At 39.2% G+C, this 24193-nt stretch overlaps 1 protein-coding gene across 3 annotated transcripts in view; it reads right to left on the bottom strand.

Annotated features, from left to right (window-relative positions):
• The window catches only part of ZFAT (zinc finger and AT-hook domain containing), a gene marked incomplete at both ends in the record, with an annotated part of 80573 nt that extends 56890 nt beyond the window's left edge, over positions 1–23683 (bottom strand). For 2 of the 3 annotated variants that reach the window (XM_082015248.1, XM_082015249.1), the window contains 3 exons: positions 6559–6732; positions 17937–18197; positions 23530–23683. In XM_082015248.1, coding sequence (XP_081871374.1) covers positions 6559–6732; positions 17937–18197; positions 23530–23683 — 589 coding nt within the window. The remainder of the gene's footprint in view (positions 1–6558; positions 6733–17936; positions 18198–23529) is intronic. The other variant, XM_082015250.1, reaches the window with a different exon arrangement.
• Positions 23684–24193: the final 510 nt, after the last annotated feature.

Genomic DNA, 24193 nt, shown 5'->3' with positions numbered 1-24193 from the left:
AACTTGGTTTCTAGGCTCTACCCAGCCTAGTAAGTAGTGAACCCACATGTCCCACATCCCAAGAGAATGCCCTCAAGATTTGTGTCTCTAAAAGCAGCCATAGGCTAGGGAAAAGCGTAAGAACAAGCCAAACAGATACAAGGACTGGTTTTCCATTAAAAATATCCTATGGCAATAAGGAAGAAAAAGTTTTCCTAACTGTTTCCCTGGAGAACCATTTCAAGAAGTCAGAGGATACAAACATCAGGGGATAAAAAGAGGTTAACTGTATTGATGATTTCTTTCACAAAAATCCTTTCTCCAGCACTATCATATCTCTAGTTTAACTGCAGAATGGACTTTCATTTACTAGACTTTATTTATGACTTTTGCTTTCCTCTTTTCAATCAATATCATCTGTTCTAAGTAAATCTGCTTTAAGAGTAAAATGATTTGCGTTCCTCATGACATTCTGACAGCAACTTCTACAGATAAGCATTACCCAGTATGCCTTATCTCTGGCTCAAACTCGGTGATGGCCTCTAGTCTCTCATAGTCTGTCCCTTAGAAAAGTAGCTTGCCCTTCACTATTGAGCTCTCCAATACTTATCAATAAACTGAAAGGTAATCAGAATGGAAGGAATTATTATGAATAGATCAGAAATAAAACAGGAGACATCACTAACCAAATTCTATTAAAATTCGACTAAATTCTGTGAACCTCCTACAACTTCAAGTATAGACAACAAAAGGATATGGAAGAACCAGAAGACAGCAACAAAGACAAAATCAGAAGCATTTTGTGTGGAAAAAGGATACATATCTCAGAGTCCTTCAGCTTGGAAGAGAGATAAATGAAAGAGGAATATCAGAAAGACCTCTAAAATTAGAAATACTGTGAAAACATTGTGAATAATCATTCTCTATCTCATAAATCACGAACAAAGACCAGTTCAAAGAAATAAGCAGTCAGCAGGCTTAAAACAAAGCAAAAGAATGTACACTTTCATCTTGTGTGTAATTAAATTATGGAAAAATTACTGCACAATGTTACAGAGACTGAAAATATAAATGTATTCACAAAAGAATTTATACAAATGAATAGATATGTTTTAAATATGATGATCCACATGCACCCACCACCTCAATGGCTGTCAAAATCTGCGAGGCTTTACACAGTAAGTTTCTTATTACCTTCCTATAGATGTGCTACAGGCTGCCTTTAGAGACAACTGATCTGACTAGATGAACCTTTAAAAAAAAAAAAAAAAGCCCCACAGCTTATGTTTAAGTTTTAAAAAAACCTTCATAATCTAGGCACCCTGGTCTGTGCAGGTAAATTAATTTGCTAAGGGTATGAAGTGAATATTTGATTCTTACAGTCTCTTTTTGAATGAATGTATTTTTTCCACCTTCTCCAATATCCTCTGGAATGTGCTCCAAATGCATATGACCCCTGGTAAGACTGCTTGGAAAGTGAAACCAACAGAAACTAACCCATAAAGTTCCCCATGCAAACCTACCCCTCACCCCCAAAATAAGCTTAAAAAAAAGCAAAAGAACATTTTAATATTTTTATAGGTTAGCTCACCATGAGGTTAAACATATTTTAACTCAAAGAAATAGAAACACAGAGCTGCATCTGGTGGGATGAAGATTACTACCCCTTTCAACAGAGCTGGACATTGGATTGGCTGAGCTAAATCAATCTATACTAAATCAATATTACCTACTAACTCTATACTATCCTGTGGTAATATAGATACCTGCTCACATTCAGAGGGGAAAGCTTTAATTTTCCTAACCTTGCTTAATTCCACATAAGGTTAGCTTCTTTTTCTCTAGCCCTCCACTCAACTACATGTTCGTGATGCCTTAAAAGTGCCAGCAACAGGAGTTTACAAAAGATGAAGAGGATCAGAGAAGGGATCTGGCCAAAATCTACACCAGGTCTCTCCTTCTGCAAATATATAATTAGTTTTCTAGTGTGTTTTACTACACGACTGCATAAAGAGAGACAATGATCCAAAGGACAGGAATGTGGGGCCAGGAGGGCAGTACTGCCCCTGTGACAGCAGTCTATACTTACTGACCCAGCTACTTTAAAAAGGGGTAGTCCCAATCCTCCTCCTTTCCCCTGAGAAAACTGTCACCACTTTCCCTCTTCCCACTTTTGAAACTCGTGTGGCCCCCAATGTGAGACATTTCAGTAAGCAAAACTCGTAGGAAAAAAATTCTCTGACAGAGAAAAAGTGTATGTGTGTGCGTACATGCACATGTATGTGTGTTTATTTTACCAGTTTTTTGAATCAGGCTGACACAAGCACTAGCGCTGCTGCAAGAAAGGGGAAGTGAACTGGGAAATAAGAGACAAGCAGGAAAGTTCCCTTGGCAACAGTATGATATTAAATCCATTCGGATGTGTCATAAACCCACAGCCATCGTTCCATGAGCTACAAAAAAGTCATCTTAAACAGAAGACTGTTATCAGTTTAACGGAAAAGACTGTCATCAGTTAAACTAGGTCAGTCCCAAAATAGTACACAAAATTACATTCTTCCACTTCTTCCCCGATTTTCCCAAAAATGTCGATGGGAGAAGGAACCAAGTGTTCATAAATTACAGCACAGCGTACAGTATCATGAGAACATAGCTGGCATTTTACAGATAGCAGAAATCAAAAAACAGTTAGCATCAAGAATTTAAATACTTTTTGCGATTTTTTTATATCTTGAGCTCTACCAAAAAACCCAAGAATTCTACCACCGACCATCTTCACAACAACTTAAAACAATTCTCCTAGTAACAAGCTGAGACTTTAAAATATTACAGGACTCTCATAAAACAACAATTTAAATGTTCAAAGTAGAATCTCTCCTGAATCAAACTAATTGAACATGAGAAATAAATTGGTTTTAGAAGCCTTGATAATATTACAGAATTTAAACATGTGAAATAAAACACAAAAAAACAGGAGATTGAATATTTGGCAGAGTTTACTCACTGGTTCTTAAAAATAGACTATCAAGAAAAGTATCTGCCATTCAAAACAAAGTATTTTTAGATGTGCATGTAATTGTAGTTATTCACTCTCATTCTTAATTGCGATGCTTATGAAAAACTGTACTACGTTTAATTGGATACCAGGCATCCACTTTCATGAACATAGCACTCCCTCTCTTCAAGGTCCTTGGGGTCCCTCCGGTTATAGAATCATAGAATGGTTCGGGTTAGAAGGGACCTTAAAGATCATCCAAACTCCCTGCCATAGACAGGGACACCTTCCACTTAGGTTGCTCAAAGCCCCATTCAACTTGGCCTTGAACACTTCCAGGGAGGGGACATCCCACAGCTTCTCTGGACAACCTGTTCCAGTGTCTCACACCCTCACAGTAAAGAATTTCTTCCTAATATTGAACCTAAATCTACCCTCTTTCAGTTTAACACCATTACCCTTTCTCCTGTCACTACACTCCCTGACAAGGAGTTCCTCCCTATCTCTCCTGTAGGCCCCCTTTCAGTACTGAAGGCTGCTATAAGGTCTCCCCAGAGCCTTCTCTTATGCAGGCTAAACAACCCCAACTCAGTCTGTCCTCATAAGGAAGCTGCGCCATCCCTCTAATCATTTCTGTGGCCTCCCCTGGACCCGCTCCAACAGGTCCACGTCTTTCTTATGCCAAGAGATCCAGAGCTGAACACAGTCCTCAAGATAGAGTCACACGAGAGCAGAGTAGAGGGGCAGAATCCCCTCCCTCGACCTGCTGGCCACGCTGCTTTGGATGCAGCCCAGGATGCAATTGGCTTTCTGGGCTGCGAGCGCACGTTGCCGGCTCATATTCATTTTTTTTACTGAACACATGATGTAAAGCAGTGTCCCAAACCTAAATAGTGTCTATGAAAATTACAGCAAACTGTTAATGTAATACTCCTAAAAGCCTCTTTCATTTAAGGAGGCATACAGTTTGCATATTTCTTCTATACCATGAATAAAATACAACTAATTCTTAAAGCCTTCTCTATTTTTCTAATTGGCAGAATGCTTATGTGGTATCTTCAACAGGATTTTACTGCACTGGACACAAAAAGGGATATTTCCATACATCTTTGAAGCAGGATAACAGGTGGCCTCAGAATGCTAATGCTTGCTGAAAGATGACTAAGTTCTGATAGTGCTTAACCACTTTTAAACTTTATTTTCAACTTAACTTTACAGATGATCTAGCACACTGAAAACAGGGGAGAAGGGAGAAATGTTTTATCTATTTATATTCTTCAACAGCAGTCTACAGCAATAACTCACCTTTTCAGCGTATAATAAAACTCCAGAAAAATGGAACAAAAGACTATGAAATATCTTTATAAAAACTCCAGGCATTAAAGTATTTCTGAGAAAGGGGACAGCATAAGAATTGCTATTGACCTTAAAATATAGCTAGATCATGGAAATTAATGAAAGAATAGAAGGCAAAGCAGTGAAAAATAAATTAAAACATAATTGTACTAAATGTAATATTTTTCCTGTGATTTTTCAAAGAGTTAACCACTTATATAATATCTTCTAGAACCTCCAAATTCTGAAAAGTAGGATGGTAATTCGTAACTGTCTTAACAGCAATGACTTTTATATTACACATATTCTAGCTGGGAACTTGAACATAAGATTACTAATGGTCAATCAAATAAATGAGAGTACCTTCAAAAATAGCTCCAGATTCACATTTGACCGTAAATCCCTTCAGTTCATTAAATACTTTTGAATCTAAAATGTACTACGCATAAGTAACTCCAAAGTTGAAGTTGTTTTAATATTTTGAGTCACTCAAAAACCGTATGTGTAAAGAAAATCGAAACTTTTTTTGTCCAAAGAAAAATTTTACTAGGTAGTAATTAAGGCACCAATCTCCTCTAGATTTTCATTTGCTCTCCCACATCACATGCTTACTAAATTTTCTTCACTATCTATATTTACTATTATTTCGTTTGTATCTTTTGGCTAGTTTCCTAAGAAAATAGGTCTTTGATTGCACTGTCCACCACGTCTTTCCTTCCCCTCTTGAAAAGTCTTCTAGCCCTTACCAGAAATGTGAAGATCTCAAAGACAAAAATTCTTACAAGGTTCATAAAATTTAGCACCTGGAGGGAGGAGACCCCAATTACAGCTCTCCCCAAAAGCCCTGAGGAGGGGAGGATGGGTGTATAAATCCATAAACCAACACCTATATGAACCCATTTACTGACACCTACATGAGTCCCTTAACCAGCCATCCCATGCTCCCCTGTGCCCGGAGGAAGAAGTAGAGGACAGGAGGGGAGCCTCACGTGTGGCAGCGAGGGGAATGGGCACCAGGACGCAGGAGAAGCTACATACAGTGGGAAAGAGGCAAAAGAGGTGGGAGACAGTGGGAAAATGAGTGTTCTGCAACAGCTAGGAAAGAGACCAGGGTTACATCACACGAGAAAAAAGGGCCTGCGGTTAGTGAAACGAAGGGTGCAGATCTCAAACCACCCTGAAGCCAGGTTTCCACACTTCTAGTGCTCATGGTCCTCTCCCACGTTCCCCCGTATTTACAAAACTGCAAGACCAAATTTTTAACAGCTCAGTGTAAGTCCCAAACCCTGTCTGATGTTTCTCAAACAATGAATGTGAAAGTGTTTTTCACTTCTCTTCTAAGCACATAGGATATTTGTAGGTGAGCTCATCCAGCTTCCTCTACCATCACAATTAGAAATGCATTTTAGCAAACGAAGTCCAGGCATATCACAGGTCTCAATATCAAAAGATATTAAAGAACATGGAAAATCCAGCTAGCTTCCAACCCACAACAATAACATAAATAAATACATTCTAGTTGTCTTGAGAGCTATAAGCAAAACAAACACTCAGAAACGTTAGCAATAATGAAAAGGAGAACAATATAGCTACAAAGCAGAAAATAATGCACAAAACTATTAAAAAGGGATTCTGCCAGTCAGGTGAGTGAATGTTTTATATAAACAGGCAAATGCAAGTTTAGTTCTTAAATAAATGGTTTTAAATTATTACAAAATCCTTTGATGAAAAGGCTCTGTAGAAATTTATGGATGAAGACGCCTTTAATCATTATATAGGAACTTTACTTGATTTTCAAATATATATACAAATTTTCTGTCAAACTATTTATATGCATAAATATTAAGTTATATATACTAAGCTGTTTGTGTTTTCATAAAGAAATTTACATTTATCATAAATATCACACAAATCAAAGCTGTAATAAAGATATTACAGGGGAAAAATACTTTCCTGTTCTTTGGTCACTGTTTTTTTCATTTTCTTCTTTAAAACTGTTCACAGATTAAACATAAATGATATTAATGCAGATAACTACACTCAGGTCCAACATTTGTCATACCTATGAAGAAACGTGATGGTAGTTCTAAAATTATGTAGCTGCCAGATTCAGATATTAACCAAATAATATTAAATAATTTTCAGCTAACAAATATCCTAAGCAGGTCAAACTTAGACCAATGACCATTTTATACAGTGTCAGCATGGATAAAAACAAATTTGATTATATAATCAGCGATTCTGATTACCTGGAATAGCTTCATGTGCTGTCAAAACCACACTTATAATAGGATTTTTAGCTCCTGAAACCTGTTCAGTCTCCTTAGTTGATGGAGTTTTCTCTGTTTTCTGAACTCTGGGCCTCTTTGGAGTTTTTTCTCGCTCATCTTCCTTCCTGTCAAGGTCAACGTCAGAATCATTACCTAAAGAGCAAACATCAAAAAGAATGTAACTATGTACAAAAGAAATGCAGGTAACAGGGTGACTAACACTACAAGAAAGAATTAGGACAAAATTAATGCTACTATAGAAAGAAATACATGTTATCAAAACAAGACATGGTGCATGAGTCCCTAAAGGGGAACTTTTTTCCCACTATTTAATAAATCTAATGATCCTTATACAAATAGAGAAACGAGAGAAATTAGACAAAGAAAAAAATCAAAATTTTAGAAATGGACTCTCAGAAAAACTTGTGTTTCAACATTATCTTGTCATTATTGTGGATTTTTGTGAAAATTCTACAAGTTTGTAGAATTTCTCATGATTTCACCATTAATGAACAAATTATTTTTCTCCTTCCCATATGTAATTGTTCTGATGACTTTAGGATTATTTCTGCTAGTATTAGATTCTTTATCCATCTTATTTATTGAAAAGTCTTCCAACAGTCTCTCTGGATTAGACTTTTTTTTTTGCCACTGTTATTGTGAATCAATAGCTAGAAATATACTTTTCTTTTTCAGTGTTGATTCCACAAGAATTCAGGTTTAAAACAGTTCTTTGGTTCAACCTAACTCCTGACATGTAACTTTCCATTTTGAAGACCTGCACTTCTAAATCATTCCCTGTCACTATTCAGATTGTCTTCAGCCTCTTACATTGGATAACTTTCGGACCTGTTAACTAGAAAACAACACAACAAGTTGTAGTCAAAACATTCATCTGGAATAAGAATGAATAGTCAGTAATCACCTAAATTGTTCCTTGAAGCTATTTATTCCTTAAAGCAAGTGAGGAATTCCTTACTGAAATTCTTAAAAACAAAATAATAAAAATGCTTGTATATAAAGAATTAGCAGCATAAAGAATAAAAACTGAGGGTTGCAAGTTTATACCAACAAAATATTTTTATATATGAGATGAAGTGGTAGAAAATGAAGGCTAAAGAAAACAAACTTGGCAAATTACGGCACTATTGAAATGTTCCAGAGGTAATGAGTAAGGAAAGAAAAAACTGATGGAAGAAAACTATAAATGAACACAGTGAATTTCTTTTTTTTCCGCTGAATCTAAAGCAGCTGGCACAATCTCCAGAATAAGTCATTCAATGTATTCATAACATGCTGTAGCTGCTCTGCTGAGATGGGGAAACACTATATAAATAAAACCAGTAACAGCAAAGCTGTAGTGTGTCTAGAGTTGTTTATGACATGCAAATAGCAAAAGCAGTGAAAAGATATGCTACATGGAAATAGCTGTGGTTTAATTTCAGTAATATTTTGTTAATACTCAGCTGAGATTCAAGCAAGTCTGTCTCCCATGACCTTACCTTAATGGAACAATTGGTTAAAGAGTGTTGGCTGTTCCTTAAAAAAACGAAGGACACAAGCACAAACTCAAGTAGCAGAGCTAGGACTGATCATGTAACTATCAGCTGGATAAACTGCAAGCTCGTTACTACATACAAAACCAGAAGGAAACAAAGGATGAAGGAATTATTTTAGATTCCTCAGGCATACTGAGAAATCTAAACTGAGGCAGAAATCTGTATACTGACAACTGTTAATGACTTGATGCTAATCCGTTAATCTGAAATTCGTATCTACAATACCTAGAAAGAGCAACAACCACATGGCAAACTGAGTTGAAACACAGTTAGCAAGCCATCTTTCCATGGAGTCACGTTAGCCATGTTTTTGCCCCAGCTTCCAGTTTCTCGATTACAGAAAATTACATCCTGCCTTCCGAGCCCGCAGCTTTCCAGTGCCCACTAATGATTTCTTCAGTTTCATTAGATAAATTAGACACATTAGATATATGCCTCTTCCCAACTACCTTTTTCTCTGTAGATTTCTATGATTTTGGAAAATACTGCTGCTTTATAGGTATAAATACGTCCCCATTCAACTCCTTAATATGGTTGTAAATTACTGATCGATCTTGAAACCATGTAATTCTAACACCGGCATTTCTCTGCAATACTTCAAAGGGATATTTGACTATACAGAAATATCCCCTTCAACCCACAATTTCTTGTGCAATGTTTTCTTTTGGTGTGATGAACAAGGGTGAGAGGAAACAAGTTCATTTTTCCACATTTCCTTCATGAAACAGCGTCTGTTACTTTATTATCAACAACAAAATGAATCGTCACAAATTTCACAGCAGGGCCAGGCCACCAACAGAAGAAAGTCTTCTCATAAAGAATCACAATACACAGAGAATGGAAGCTGCTTATTACATCCTGTTTCCCTGAGGCTACTTCACATACTGTTAAACAACAAAACCAAAAATTAATTGGGTTAATTACTCTGCTTTTGTCAGTGGACAGTAAGAGTTAGAGATAGTATTATGGGTAAAAAGAAAAAAAGAAAAGATTTGATATAACTGTGAACAAAACTCTAAGTCATTTTTTGCATGTTTTAGCTAAAGGAAAGCCATGATGAGGACAACAGAATTTTCTCCATTTTGCTTGGGATCACATAATGAATTCCTAGTAGGCTTGAATAGAATCTAAGCACCCTACTCCTAAATCGTCCTTTCTAACCATTACAGGGCAAGAGTTAGTCACTTCAGTGAGAAAATACAGTGGACGAAACCAAATGACAAAACAGTTTTATTTCCTTTTCATGTTAACCTGTAACTCTATTAACTTTTGAATATTGGAGTTCTATGAAAAAATAGAAAAGGAAGAAAAAGACAACCTACAGTCTTGAGTTTGCTACTGATCCACTCTAACAAATAACTATGTATTGGGTTTGCATGGCCAGGTTTTGGTAGCGGGGGGCTGCAGGGGCAGCTTCTGTGAGAAGTTGCCAGAAGCTTCCCCCATGTCAGACACAGCCAGTGCCAGCCGGCTACAAGACGGAACCACTGCTGGCCAAGGCCGAGCCCATCAGTGATGGTGGCAGTGCCTCTGGGAGAGCAGCGTTGAGAAGTGGGAAAAACCCCTGTGCAACTGCAGCCGGAGAGAGGAGTGAGCATGTGTGAGAGGAGCAGCCCTGCAGCCCCCGGCCCAGAGCAGGAGGGGCAGGAGGGCTCCAGGCGCCGGAGCAGAGGGTCCCCGGCAGCCCCTGGGGAAGCCCACGGGGGGGCCGGCTGTGCCCCTGCGGCCATGGAGCTCCACGGGGGAGCAGATCTGCACCCGCACCCGGGGAGGGCCCCACACCGGAGCAGGGGGATGCCCGAAGGAGGCCGTGACCCCGTGGGCAGCCCGCGCTGGGGCCGGCTCCTGGCAGGGCCTGTGGCCTCATGGGGAGAGAGAGGAGCCCCGGCTGGAGCAGGTTTGCTGGCAGGACCTGGGACCCCGCGGGGCCCAGGCTGGAGCAGACTGTTCCTGAAGGACGGCACCCGTGGGGGACCCAGGCTGGAGCAGCTCGTGAAGAACTGCAGCCCACGGGAAGTACTCACGCTGGAGAAGTCCATGGAGGATGGTCTCCCGTGGGAGGGACCCCAGGCCGGAGCAGGGCAGAGGGTGAGGAGTCCTCCCCCTGAGGAGGAAGGAGCGGCAGAGACAGCGTGTGATGGACTGACCACAACCCCCATTCCCCGTCCCCCTGCGCCGCTCGGGGGGAGGAGGGAGAGAAACGGGGAGTGAAGTTGAGTCCAGGAAGAAGGAGGGATGGGGGGAAGGGGTTTTAAGGTTCGGTTTTAGTTCTCATTATCCTTCTCTGATTTGACTGGCAATAAATTAAATTGATTTCCCCAAGTCAAGTCTGTGTTGCCGGTGACAGTAATCGCTGACTGATCTCTCCCTGTCCTTATCTCCACCCACAAGCCTTCCGTTACACTTTCTCTCCCCTGCCCAGTTGAGCAGGGCAGGGACAGAGCGGCTTTGGTGGGTTCCTGGTGTCCAGCCAGGGTCAGCCCACTACAACTACTATCACAGTAACAAGCTAACAAATGTTTCATGCTTGTTTTTCTTCCCTAATGTGCCCCTATCGGGCAGATCAGTTTGCTAGTTCCTTCAGTTCAACCAAGGGTAAAAGCTGTGGAAAAGAACAGATGTGTTACAATAAATACAGTCGACTATGCTTTGAAAACAGAACTCCAAAAATGGTATTGAAAAAGATTTTAAAATAACATACAGAATTGCAATATGAAAATATTTCGTTACTCAAATTTTACTATTTCATATGCATATAAACCTTGTACACAGATGCTAAGCACTAAAAATTAAGATTATGGCCATGTGAAAATATTTTCTTAAGAAACTCAAAGCTGATAAGTACTTCAAACAAAGGATTGAATTTCAACCTCCATCTTCTTAATACAAGCTGAGAACATCCAGCAACTAACAGGAGGACTACATTCAGTATCTGCAAAGATGTGAGGATGGTGAGTGCCATGCAAATTCCATTGACACAAAAAAAGCCCACACATACATTGGCCAAAAACAAGCAAGCAAGAGAATTCAATTGATTTGCTAATCATACACCTTCAACTAGTGCTGAGTATTTGTACGAACATTCTCAACACTCACATGATACATGAAAAAAAAAAAAAAAGATTGTCAGCTGTCTATAGACTGGTCAAGTTCTGATACTTAATGTTAAAATTTATTCATTAGTCTGATGTATGTTGATGGCAGTAGCCCCATTCTTCCCCCTTCTGAGAGGAACGTGCATCTTCCAGAAACAATTTGTTGATAGGGACCTGGGGTTGCACACATTGCCAATACTTTTTGCTTCAAACATAACTATTTCATAGTCTATGTGTAACCTGAAAGAGACTTAAAAAAAACCCCAAAACCAACACTTTCCATCAAATCACCAAACCAAAAAATGTCTTAACTCTCAATGGCAGCTGCTTTCTTCCTGAATTCCCTCTATACCAAAAAACCATGAACTAGAAGGTGTGCTTTAGGAAAGGATTATGAGGGAGACAAAAGCATATTCTAGTGAAAATCAAGAGCTTCAGCTTTGACCACAGGGCTCAAACTGCCTTTCCATAATATGGGAACATCTCATCAGTAATTTAGCTGTGTTCCTGAAAGAAATTACTTAAGGATTAGCACTGTGGATTAGAGTGTCAAAATAAGTGTTTTCTCTCTCACAACTAGGACAATTCACCTGTTTAATACAATAATTCTTGTTGTATTATAAAGGAACACCCATAAGCGATTTCAAGATGATTTATGAGAAAATGGAGTATATATAACTTAGCACAGCTAAGCAAAGTTCCTCCAAGTCATAAGGGTTTTGCTTACTCCTAAACAGATTTTATTTAGACTAACTGCCTCATTTTGCATCTCCCTTGCTAAACAGTCAGCTTAGCACTCTGTCAGCTGGTACTTCAATTCAACAGACAAATAAACTGACCTCCCCTATCTAGCGACAGGCATTTTAAATGCTTGCTTCTGTTTGTGCAAGAAATACAACGCCGTGCCTGTGCCTTCTAACACGTTTAAGAAATGGCCGTATCTGTGTTGATGAGTAAAGCTACTGTCAACTCTGAGTGAATCATTGCTTTCAGAGTCCTGTCGAACTAGTTGTTCATCTGTCCCATGATTCTATTTGAGTCATTAATTGAAGATACTGCTTTCTGCATTCATAATTGGATGTACGACATTTTGCAGGCACAGCTACACATCCCTAATTGGCATGTTTTTAAACTACTCTTCATTCAAATTACTTTTTTTATCCCCTAAAAGATGCTGATATTTCCATACTAGCAAGACAGCAGCATGGGGAAAAAAAAAATAAGATGGCCATTCAAAGTGAACACATGCAGCTGCTTACCCTGCAGATTGACATATAACTCACAGAAAGAAATAATTTAAATTAGAATCCTGATGGCAAAACCATTTTGAACTAAGGCCAAAAGTACCATCTTTAAGAATTATGCATGCTCCTAATTCAGTAGGAATGAACAGCTCACTCCAGAGAAGAGGATTTGCCCTCTGCTGTAATCTGTCTTCCACCCAAATCCCACTACCCAGCCACTAATTCATAGAATCATAGAATCATACTCTTCATACACAAATGCTGAGCATGTAAGATATTAAGGTGATTAAGAACAATAAACAAGACTTTTCCTTGGTAGCTTGTTTAGGTAGAAGTATTGAAATCGTGACATAATAGTTAATCATAGAATCACAGAATAGTTTGGGTTGGAAGGGGCGTTTTAAGGTCATCTAGTCCAACACTCCCGCAATGAGCAGGGACATCTTCAACTTGATCAGTTGAACTCCGTCCAACCTGACCTTGAATGTTGCCAGGGATGGGGCATCTACCACCTTTCTGGGCAACCTGGGCCAGGGTTTCACCACCCTCATTGTCAAAAATTTCTTCCTTCGACCCAGTCCAAATCTGCCCTCTTTCAGTTTAAAACCATTACCCCTTGTCCTATCGCTACAGGCCCTGCTAAAAAGTCTGTCCCCACCTTTCTCAGAAGCTCCCTTTAAGTACTGGAAGGTTGCAAGAAGGTCTCCCTGGAACCTTCTCTTCTCCAGGCTGACCAACCCCAACTCTCTCAGCCTTTCTTCCCAGGAGAGGTATTCCACCCCTCTGATCATTTCTGTGGCCTCCTCTGGACCCGCTCCAAGAGGTCCATGTCTTTCCTGTGCTGAGGGCTACAGAGTTGGATGCAGCATTTGCAGGGGAGGGTCTCACCAGAGAGGAGTAGAGGGGCAGAATCACCTCCCTCAACCTGCTGGCCATGCTTCTGCATCATATGAGCTGCTACGAAGGAAATGAACTCCATCCCAGCCAGACCCAGTGCAAAGTGAAAACACTTGATTATTAATCAGCTGTCCATACAGTGCTAAACTTTGCAAGAAATGAAAAACATGAGAAAGTAGTAAAAAAAACAACAGAATAATGCCAGAACCATTAGAGAAACTGATAAAAGTAATTTCAAGTGGGAAAGACATGGACAAAAAGGGGAAAGAAAAACACTGTGTGTATTAGGTAAGAGGTCAGAGGCTAAGGGATAAGAACTTGCAGTCAAAGCTCCTTACGATTTTTAGCCAACCACTCTGAACTACTGTGTCTGAAATGCGAGAGGAGATATTGTAACTCTGGAAGGTTCAAAGACCCTCAATAAAATTCTCCACCTAGCTCTAAGAACTTCAGCAGCAGAGAAATCTCATCAAATTAGAAGTTTCAGTACTACTCTTCTCATATACACCAAAACAAGTGTGATTGCAAGAAGTTTTTGTCTCAGAGATAGCTCACTCTAGAAAATGTTATCAACCACATTTGCTCAAGTAACTGAAATATTGGTTGAACATTTTACACACAAAAAACCACACACACAAAATAAATACCTGGTGTAATACTTGCAGTACTATGTGCTGAGACAGTTACACCACCATCTGTGTCCAATACATTTAGATGCAACACCATTTGATGACAATGAAGCTAAAGAAAGATCTCTCAATAATCAGTAACTGGTGACACAACAACCTGGAATTAAATCAGATTAAGGCATCCGCAAGCTACATTTCTAAATTGCCATTATAGACAGAGCTCTAGTTAACACAGTCCATGGAGCCTACGAGCAATCCAGCTAACACTATGTTGCTCCTCAGGCTCCCCTAAAGTACTGACTTGATCTTTGCTGAGTATAATTAAAGCTTAGAAAACCTAGTGCATAAACACATAGGTGTATAAAGGAAAATAATACTCATGCATTCAGAAACTGAAAAGTTGTCCCAAAGCAGTTCACATGGTAAAGCCAAAAGTGAAAAGTTTTCCTGTGATGGGACTGTAATCAATAGATGGCTGAAGACTGAATTTCCCAGATGTATTCCAAAGGAAGAATTATCCCTTCAGGAAAAAACAGTCCCCAATACCTTCACAGTTTGCAGTCAAGGTAGGAAGCTTTGGGCTGGACACATTCTAGCTGCACTAGTCACCAACAACTGGAAGCCCTTGTTATTTGCTGCTCAAGAATGACTTTGCTTAATTGGTTTGTTTTTGCCAGAGGATAAATAAAATACATTTCATCTGCCCAAAACTGAGGTTATTTTCTTTTTAAGGAGGGAAAAGGATGAGCAACTTACTTTGAAAAATCTGCCAGTGTGCTTTGCAGCAAAACAGATCAAGATAAGATTTAGGAGCTCTAATGAGCTAACAGGTCAAGAACAGTTAATTTAAGTTTATACTCTGATCTGAGATTTTATTTTAAAAGGACATTAGAAAAGCCAACATTGCCAAAATAATGCAAATGTTAACATCGTACCCAGCACATACAAACAGCAAAGGGCATGGACACTTGTGATGTCAGAGGTGAGACAGCTGGAGTAAAGGTCACTATGCATATTTGAAAAATCCTACCACTGATGATAGAAAAAAAATAACCATGTACTTTATCAAAGCAAGAGTTTCTGTGCTCTGTCAACATATTCTAAAACCATTTTAATTAGTCTTTGCCACAGAAGTTAAACTCTACATCTCACTGAAAGTAAAACAGTCATACTAGCTGTATATCATGACAGCCTGAACACAAAAGGGTAATAGAAAACTGGAGAAAAATCAATAGCAAATTTTGTCTACAAGAAGATTCAACAGGATATCATGCTAAGCAGCTGTAGTAAATGCAAAAACCTAACTTTAATGCAAATAAAAAACTCACATACAGTCAGAGAACTTGGACAAATGTATTACTTTGTATGCATGTGACATTCGCCTCTGAGCAAAGTTAAATAGGCAGTTGGACTAGACAACTGTTGTAGGTCCCTTCCAACTACTCTATTCTATTCTACTCTGGCCTTCTATGATGGGGTGACCACATCAGTAGACAAGGGAAGAGCTACCAGTGTCATCTATCTGGACCTCTGTAAGGCTTTTGACATGGTCCCCCCAACATCCTTCTTTCTAAATTGGAGGGAGATGGATTTGATGAGTGGACTGTTGGGTGGATGAGGAGTTGGTTGGATGGTCGCATCCAGAAGGTATTGGTCAACGGCTCAATGTCCACAAGGAGATCGATGATGCGTGGTGTCCCTCCAGGGTCCGTACTGGGGACCAGTACCCTTTAATCTCTTCATCAAGGACATACTGGGATTGAGTGCACCCTCAGCAAGTTTGCAGAAAACACAAAGCTGAGTGGTGCGGTTGACACGCCTGAGGGATGGGATGCCATCCAGAGGGACCTGAACAAGTTCAAGGCATGGGCCCGTGTGAGTCTCATGAGATTCAAGAAGGCCAAGGGTAGGGGCCTGCCCCTGGGTCGGGGCAACCCCCGGTATCAATACAGGCTGGAGGATGAAGGGATGGAGAGAAGCCCAGCCGAGAAGAACTTGGGGGTCCTGGTGGATGAAAAGCTGGACATGAGCCGGTAATGTGCGCTTCAGTCCAGAAGGCCAACCGTATCCTGGGCTGCATCCAAAGCAGCGTGGCCAGCAGGTCAAGGGAGGGGATTCTGCTCCTCTCCTCCGCTCTGCTGAGACCCCCTCTGAAGTGCTGCGTCCAGCTCTGGAGCTCTCAGCACAGGAAAGACATGGACCTGTTGGAGTGGGTCCAGAGGAGGACCACAAAAATTATCAGAGGGATGGAACACCTTTCCTATGGTAGATGCCCGTAGAAGCATAGAATAGTTTGGGTTGGAAAGGACCTTTAACAGTCATCTAGTCCAACAGCCCTGCAATAAGCAGGGACATCTTCAAATGCATCAGGTTGCTCAGGGGCCCGTCCAACCTGACCTTGAATGTTTCCACGGATGGGGCATCTACCACCTCTCTGGGCAACCTGTGCCAGGGTTTCACCACCCTCACGTTCAAAAATTTATTCCTTATAGCTAGTCGAACTCTGGCCTCCTTTAGTTTAAAACCATTACCCCTTGTGCTATTGCAACAGGCCCTGCTAAAAAGTCTGTCCCCATTTTTCTCAGCAGCTCCCTTTAAGTACTGGAAGGCCACAAGAAGGTCTCCCTGGAGCCTTCTCTTCTCCACGCTGAACAACCCCAACTCTCTCAGCCCTTCTTCATATGAGAGGTGTCAGCTGCACTACTCAGCTTGGTGTCATCTGCAAGTTTGCTGAGAGTGCACTCAATCCCACTGTCTATGTCATTGCTGAATCCATGTTTCTGTCCCTGGAAACATTCCAGGTCAGGTTGGACGGGGTTTTGAGCAACCAGATCTAGTTGAAGATGTCCCTGCTCACTGCAGGTGGGTTGGACTAGATGATCTTTATAGGTCCCTTCCAACCCAAATTCTTCTATGATTCAATTCAATTAGATTCTATTCTAAATGAATATCCGCTGTTGTCTTTTTAAACAGACTTCCCAGAGATATCATCAACGCCCCAAGTCAGTCAGTGTTTAAGGGGCATTTGAACAATGCCCTTAACAAAATGCTTTAACTTTTGGTCAGCCCTGAAGTGGTCTTGCAGTTGGACTAGATGATCATGAGGGTGGTGAGGTACTGGAACAGGTTGCCCAGGGAAGTTGTGGATGCCCCATCCCTGGAAGGCTTCAAGGCCAGGTTGGATGGGGCTTTGAGCAAACTGGTCTAGTGGAAGGTGTGCCTGCCCATGGCAGGGGGGTTGGAACTAGATGATCTTTAAGGTCCTTTCCAACCCAAACCCAATCATCTACTATGATCATTGTAGATTTCCAATTGAAAATACTCCATTCTCTTCTGTTCTATTTTAAAACTTTGAGAGGCTGAATATATTCAAATCAATCTTAAAGCTAATTTTAAACAATGAACTCTCATACTCCAGAGACAGTCATTCACATAAACTTTTGTAAAATAGAAGTGAGTTTGGCATTATTTTTTATACAGTAAAACAATCCATCCAGAAAAGCAGTCTTTAAATCTATGACAAGAACAGGACAGAATTCAGGTTTCCCAAGTCACAGTATAGAAACGCCTCTACAGCATCATCCTTCCTCACCCATGTGTGATACTTAGCTATGTGGCCCATATCACTTCTCACTGGAAAACTGCAATCCTCTTTGTGAGAAACACAACAGTTGCATATGCAAAAGAATCCTTTCAGGAAGTTTAAGACAATCATTAGTGAAATAAACATTTTGAGCTTTTTGAAAAAAATTGAAATACCTCGTCTGACTTTATTCTCAGTTTTGCTTCAGTGTGCTTTTTGTGTTAAAAGAAACAGATAACTCCATTCCATTTAAAATTAACTGTGTTATGAGTTGTTACCAATCAGGTCATAGGATGGAAACACACTGTTTCACAACATGCTTCAGATATTTTTGTTGGCTATTTCCTTACCTGCATCTCCTTCTTCCTCTCCTTCATTTAAAACAATAATGCAGATATGCTTCCTCAGCTGACGCGTGTTGGAGAACTTGCGATTGCATTTTCTACATTCCAAGCTTCCTGGTGAGATTTCAGACAGTTCCAGTCCTTCTTCTGTCCCAGGTGGAGTTTCTTCACTTGGAACAGGGTTATTTTCTGCCACATCTTCATCCACACAAAACTTCTTAGTAGACCCTTTTGGTCTGCCCCTTTTCCTCTTCGCTACAAGAAGTTCTAGAAAAGAAAATTAAAGTTAAAAAGAAGCTGTAATTAATTTCCACAGCTAATTAGCTAATATCCATCTGATCTTTGTAAAACAGCATTATTAAATGAAGTTTGAGATCCTCTACCCCTAAAGCTTAAAAAAAGGTTAGCTTCACACAAACTTATTTTTAAGCAGTGGTATTTGTTGGCATTTTTGCTAGCTGCAAAGCAGTAACATTTGTGTTACTGAGATCAGCAGATGTCAAAGTGCCACAGTTTTGCAGAAATTACACTGCAAGCACTCTTTTAGATTGTTGTATAGCTGCATCAGCATGCATATTCTACACAGTTGCTCTGCTGTGTTCTGATGCTCTACAAAAAGCCTTTTTAATTTAAATCATTCTCAAAGAAATTGCTTAAGTATTGAGATGTATTCAGAGAAAACCAGTTTACCCGTTAAAACCAAAAGCTCATTGTCCTTTTAATAAGTTGAACAATTACTCTCTAATATTTCCTGTGTTTTTTTATTGTTAGCACTTTCTAGCCTAAAGTTGGTATAAAAAATTGTTGGCAACAAATAAATTCCAGAAGTCTAAATTTTAAAAAAAAAAGTTTCCTTAATGAGTATTACAAATAAGTAAAAACAGAAGTCATCCACAATTCTTAATAAATACAACTCTGCATTTCCATATTTCTGCAGAGGAAACATTGATAAAATCAATTCGATGTAGTGAATGTAGAAATGCGCGACAACATAAAAAACTACACACTCATATTTCCTGCTTAAGAATTCTCTCATGACTGCTGTAGTTACTTCAAAAGCCACCTTGCTATCATCCGCTCACAGATGTAACTGTTGACTTCATTGACCAAACCAATTAGATCTCAAGAAAAGAAGATACTCGGAGGGAAGTGGGGAAATTTCTGGATAGCGATCAAGTTATTTTCGGAGATTTCATCCTAGCCACAAGTTACTTCTAATAATTTAATACAATGTAAAGAATCAGTCTCTATCAGTCTCTATTTTTCTTGTTAATCTTGGGGGTTATTTGCTTGTTTTTATACTTTTTTATATTGTGCTTCTTGAGGAATTCTCTGTTATTGTATAGTTTTTACTTATTTACTTTGAACTTGCTCTTCTGGAAGAAGCAGTCAGTTCACAAAAAGCAAAGGATGGTAGCATTTAAAAGATTTTTTTGAGATGTCTAGCAGACATCTGGTGAAGTATCATATCTACCCTGCATAGAAGGAAAAATTAGGGTGCATCGAAAAGAGCTTGGCTGACGGTATATGGAGAAACAGGACACAGTCAGGCTTCTTCCAGGCTTTTAGGATTCATTTTATCTAATGTTAAACACTTGAGCTCTCAGATTACTTAGTATTTGTCTTCTGTATTGAAGGAACGGAGAAACTACTCTTCAGAGTGCAGTTCAGACCACATAAGGCTGGAATCATCTCTGATCCCAGGGTGACTAAGATCCCAGTTTAAGAACTTCAGTTACGTGCTGTGAATTCCAGCTTTGAGAACTAAAAGAGCCTGATACAGATGTCGTAACTGCAAAAAATCCCCGGAGTATAATGTGCATTAATATGTGCTAAGTGAAACAGAACAGGTACGAAGCACCTGTCAGCCATCATCTTCGTAATATCAGAGACAAAGGACTGGCACATACAAAAATTTTGCCAAGAACTCCGTTTTTAATGCTGAGACAAAACCAAGCAAACTTAAATCTCATGCATGTTTCAGCTTATGGTAGCCACAGCAAAGAAGTCTCTTAAAGTTTTTTTACACCAGAATATTTCCACATCCTGAGACTTGTACAAAAATAAAAAATAAAACTATTCTGCTCAGAATTTCATACTTCTGTTTTGGGGGGTTTTTCGGGAGGCTTTGCTTTTTTCACAGCACAGATGGGAGAAGCATGAAATATGTCTTCTGGATTATAAAACGACATGTAATTAAGCAACTGTTGCAGTTCCAAAGGTTTTAAAGTATTTTGAGATTATTCAAACTGAAAGAGACTGACAGTACTACACATAAATTGTGCCTCTTCTGAAAAACTTACATTTCTCCTGCTCCTGTTCCAGAAACTTTCACCAAAACCAGAGTACATCAAGAGTAAAGATTAAGAGCTGTCTAAAGCTTTTTATCAAGCCAATAGCCTACCTTCTGCCTGATAAATTGACACTGACAATGTAAAAGTCTGAAAAATCATGAGAGAATATAAAAAACCCCCACCTGAATAATTTTCAAGTACCCATGCCAAAAGACCTTAGTAAATTGCTTGACTTAGAGCATATGAAAAAATAAATGACCTCAAGGAATCTTAAGGGAAGATGATGCAAGAGAACCGGAGGTGGCGGTAGCATCTTATTCAAAATCTCTTCAACATTTCCCTTAAGTACACCAGACAAACACAAACCCACAGACAGAGACCATAGCTTTGAGTTAATCATGCAATTAATATCAAGTGAAAAAGAAAGCATGGTCTTGTTATAGGAGTGATTGAGTACCTGTCTGCTTAAGCATAATGTAACAAGAACACTAAAAGCCTCATTATGAATAGGAAAAAAGCAAGCCTTTCACAAAAGTTTTTGCAACACTCCATCAGTGGTGTTCTGAATTTCTGTGCTATTGCACTCCAGTGAAAGTGGTTTTGTCAGTTATCAGACAAAAAGAAAGAGGTGATTTCGGTGCTCTCAAAACTTATCTTTGCTACCATTCATGTTACTTTGATATCCGTCAATGGCAGCAATCAGTGTTTGGTGCCTTGGTCAAAGAAATCAACATCCAATTAAAACAAGCAAATAAACAACATTTATCTTCACATCAACCTGTAAAAAGGCCACAGTTCGCCAACATGTCAAACATAATATGAGGAATACAGATGTGGATGCTGCTCAGGTTACTATGAAATAATTAAATCCCAAGATTTGAAGAGTGAATACAACCACTATATTCTCTGTGTATGATATTATTTTCATTCTTTTACAATCATCACATTACCCAGTAAAAAGAAATGAAGCAGAATCAGGTAAAAGAGGTATGCTGCTTCTTGACTGTTTCAATGTAATTTTAATGAGTTTACATTTTAAAAGTATTAAAACAGAAATTGAAACAAAATCTTGTCTGCAAGTGGAAATGTGAAAACTGCTCCTTTAGATGGTTGGTGGTAGGTCCTTTCCTATGGCTTAGAAAATTGTAGTTTTTATCACTGTGACTACTAATGGTGTGGCAAACATATATAGAATGTGTACCTTTTACAAATGTTTGTAAATGAACCTACCGGTAGGATAATTTACAGCAGTTCTCAAACATTTAAAAGGCTTGGTGGCAAGCGCTGTGTAGCAGCATACACAGGAACAGGTCTGGGCATACCTGGTCATATGGGCAACCGATACATCACCAGAACTTCTGATGCTTATGACAGTCATTTCATTTCCTTGCTCCTTGTTCTCCTCCTTCCAGGACAAAACATATTTCAAACTACTTTGAGTCAGCAATGCCAGAATTAAATTTTTAATGATGCACATGACCATAAATTCCAGCTGTCTCTCTCTTCCCAGCTTGCCACCAGCTAGCCATTCACTCTGCATTGTACTAATCACAGTTCAAAGCATCACCTAAGATTAACAATACACAGTAACTGAAAAGTAGTACGTCGTCCTTCGTTAGCACATAGCCAAGTCAATCAGAAACATCACCACTTGCTAGAAAAAAGAATCCACTTAACCTTTAAAAATAAAGTAGTCTATTACATAAATTTAAAAAAAACACCAAGAGATTTCAAGGATGCTTAGTCAGAAGTAGAAGTTTTAAATTGGTCATTAAAAAGATTTTAAAAGTAAGATCCTGTTCCCCCAAGACCAACTTAGTTGTTTCTGGGGATTTTACACTCATCACAGACTCACTGAAACCAATCTTTACGTTGGCTGGCATTGGATGAGCAATGGCAATATTCAGGGAAGACACTCTATGTACCCAAAGACATAAAAAAGGCACTTCAAAAAGAGAATAATGAAATAAAACTATAAGCCTACTTTTTTTACTGTTCCTTCACAGGAATTATTCACATAAGCTTCTCCAAATCAGTCCATTTAATAATCAATTGTGTCAAAAATACTCAGAACATGACCAACACAGAACATTTCTATTTATGAGGCCTTCATGTTATTATACAGCAGAATTATATTTAATTAATCCCCTGAAGTTTAGCTGAGCAGAATATATATAAAACATACATATTATGTATATAATATATATAAGATATCTATATTATATAGATATTATATGTCTATTTTATAAATATACACACACACGCATATACATCTCAATCCCCGAGGAGGAAGGAGCGGCAGAGACAGCGTGTGATGGACTGACCACAACCCCCATTCCCCGTCCCCCTGCGCCGCTCGGGGGGAGGAGGGAGAGAAACGGGGAGTGAAGTTGAGCCCGGGAAGAAGGGAGGGGGTGAGGGGGAAGGGGTTTTAAGGTTCCATTTTAGTTCTCATTATACTTATCTGATGTGATTGGCAATAAATTAAATTAATTTTCCCCAAGTCAAGCCTGTGTTGCCCATGACAGTAATCGCTGACTGATCTCCCTGTCCTTATCTCCACCCATGAGCCTTTCATTATACTTTCTCTCCCCTGCCCAGCTGAGGAGGGGAAGTGATAGAGCAGCTTTGGTGGGCACCTAGCATCCAGTCAGGGTCAACCCACCACAGAAGTCTAAATTATTTTCAGCTCATCGCTAATATTACCAGGGATTGCAGTTATAATCAGTTAAAAATTGAATTAATGTAACTTCTTTCACTGCAGAATAAAATTGTTCTGTATAACTAATTCAACCTTTGACTACCGGATTGCTTTATTTACCAGTGCCAACATCAAAGCACAGTTATAAATTATGAATCATGCCACTTCCTTTCTGGAATAGAACTTTTGATATTATCTGAATCACAACAAACAAGTTAGACAACTCAAACAGCACACCACCATTCTTAAGCCTCAAGACACCACCTCCATGGTGTCCTGGTTGTTTTCCACTGCTATTAAACAATCTTCCCACTGCTACTACACAGCTCAAATTATAGCTGTAGGAAGCAGAGTTTGCTGTACTTGACATTTAAACTTAATGGACCAATGTCATCATCATCCCCTATCACATGCTGAGTTCAACCACATCTGTCCTCTGATCTGTTCTGCACTGAATGAAATTCAGGGTGGCAGTTGTACAGCGACCATTCTAAAAACAAGCTATGTAAAACGTTCTGTACACAATGCAGAATTATCACACCACAGGTTTATTGAAAAACTACATGACTTGGAAAATTACAATTCTCTCAATTTCTGAATGTACCTTCTCCATCTTTGTTTGTGTTTGTGGGTACTGTTAGAGGTTGGAGCGGAATAATGATGTCATCCACATTGGTCCCTTCTTCTGTATGCTTTTCAGAGACATGAGATAATAGTTCGGATTGATTTGGTGAAAATAAGTTACACAGCTTGCACATAAAGATGGAATTGGTGCCTGAAAAATAAGTTTAAAAACAAGGAGTTAATACTTCCAAACTTAAGTTGTTTATTTGTGCTACCACTAGTTACTGAGAATTTTGGTTCAGCTAAGAGAGTAACTATCAGTTAACTTAATACACTTAACAGAGAGTAATGAGCTGAAATGAAGAATGTTACACCGTTAAATGAAGACATTCATAATAAATCCCAAAATTAATTAACTTAAGAAATGATGTAAACTTCTACCCAGATCCTCTCAGGGCAAAAAACTTCTTCTGGCTCAAATCTTAGAAATTTTCTAAAAAGACCCAAAAGGAAGCAGGAGAGATTAAGACCTTTTTTTCCCTTCCCACCTCAGACAAGGTTACAATATCATATTTTTTTCAAACATATCGTAAAGTTTTATATGACATTAAGTCACTGTCCAGGTTTGTTGTCTATCAACTTGGTATAAATGTAAAACATATCATCCTTTACAAAGCAGCTCTGAAATACACCTGGACTCCAAA

Source organism: Phaethon aethereus (genome assembly GCF_964289735.1).
Source record: "Phaethon aethereus genome assembly, chromosome: 2".
Classification (NCBI taxonomy): Eukaryota; Metazoa; Chordata; class Aves; order Phaethontiformes; family Phaethontidae; genus Phaethon; species Phaethon aethereus.
The sequence above is the reverse complement of the archived record's forward strand: the minus strand, read 5'-3'. Positions and strand labels throughout refer to the sequence as shown.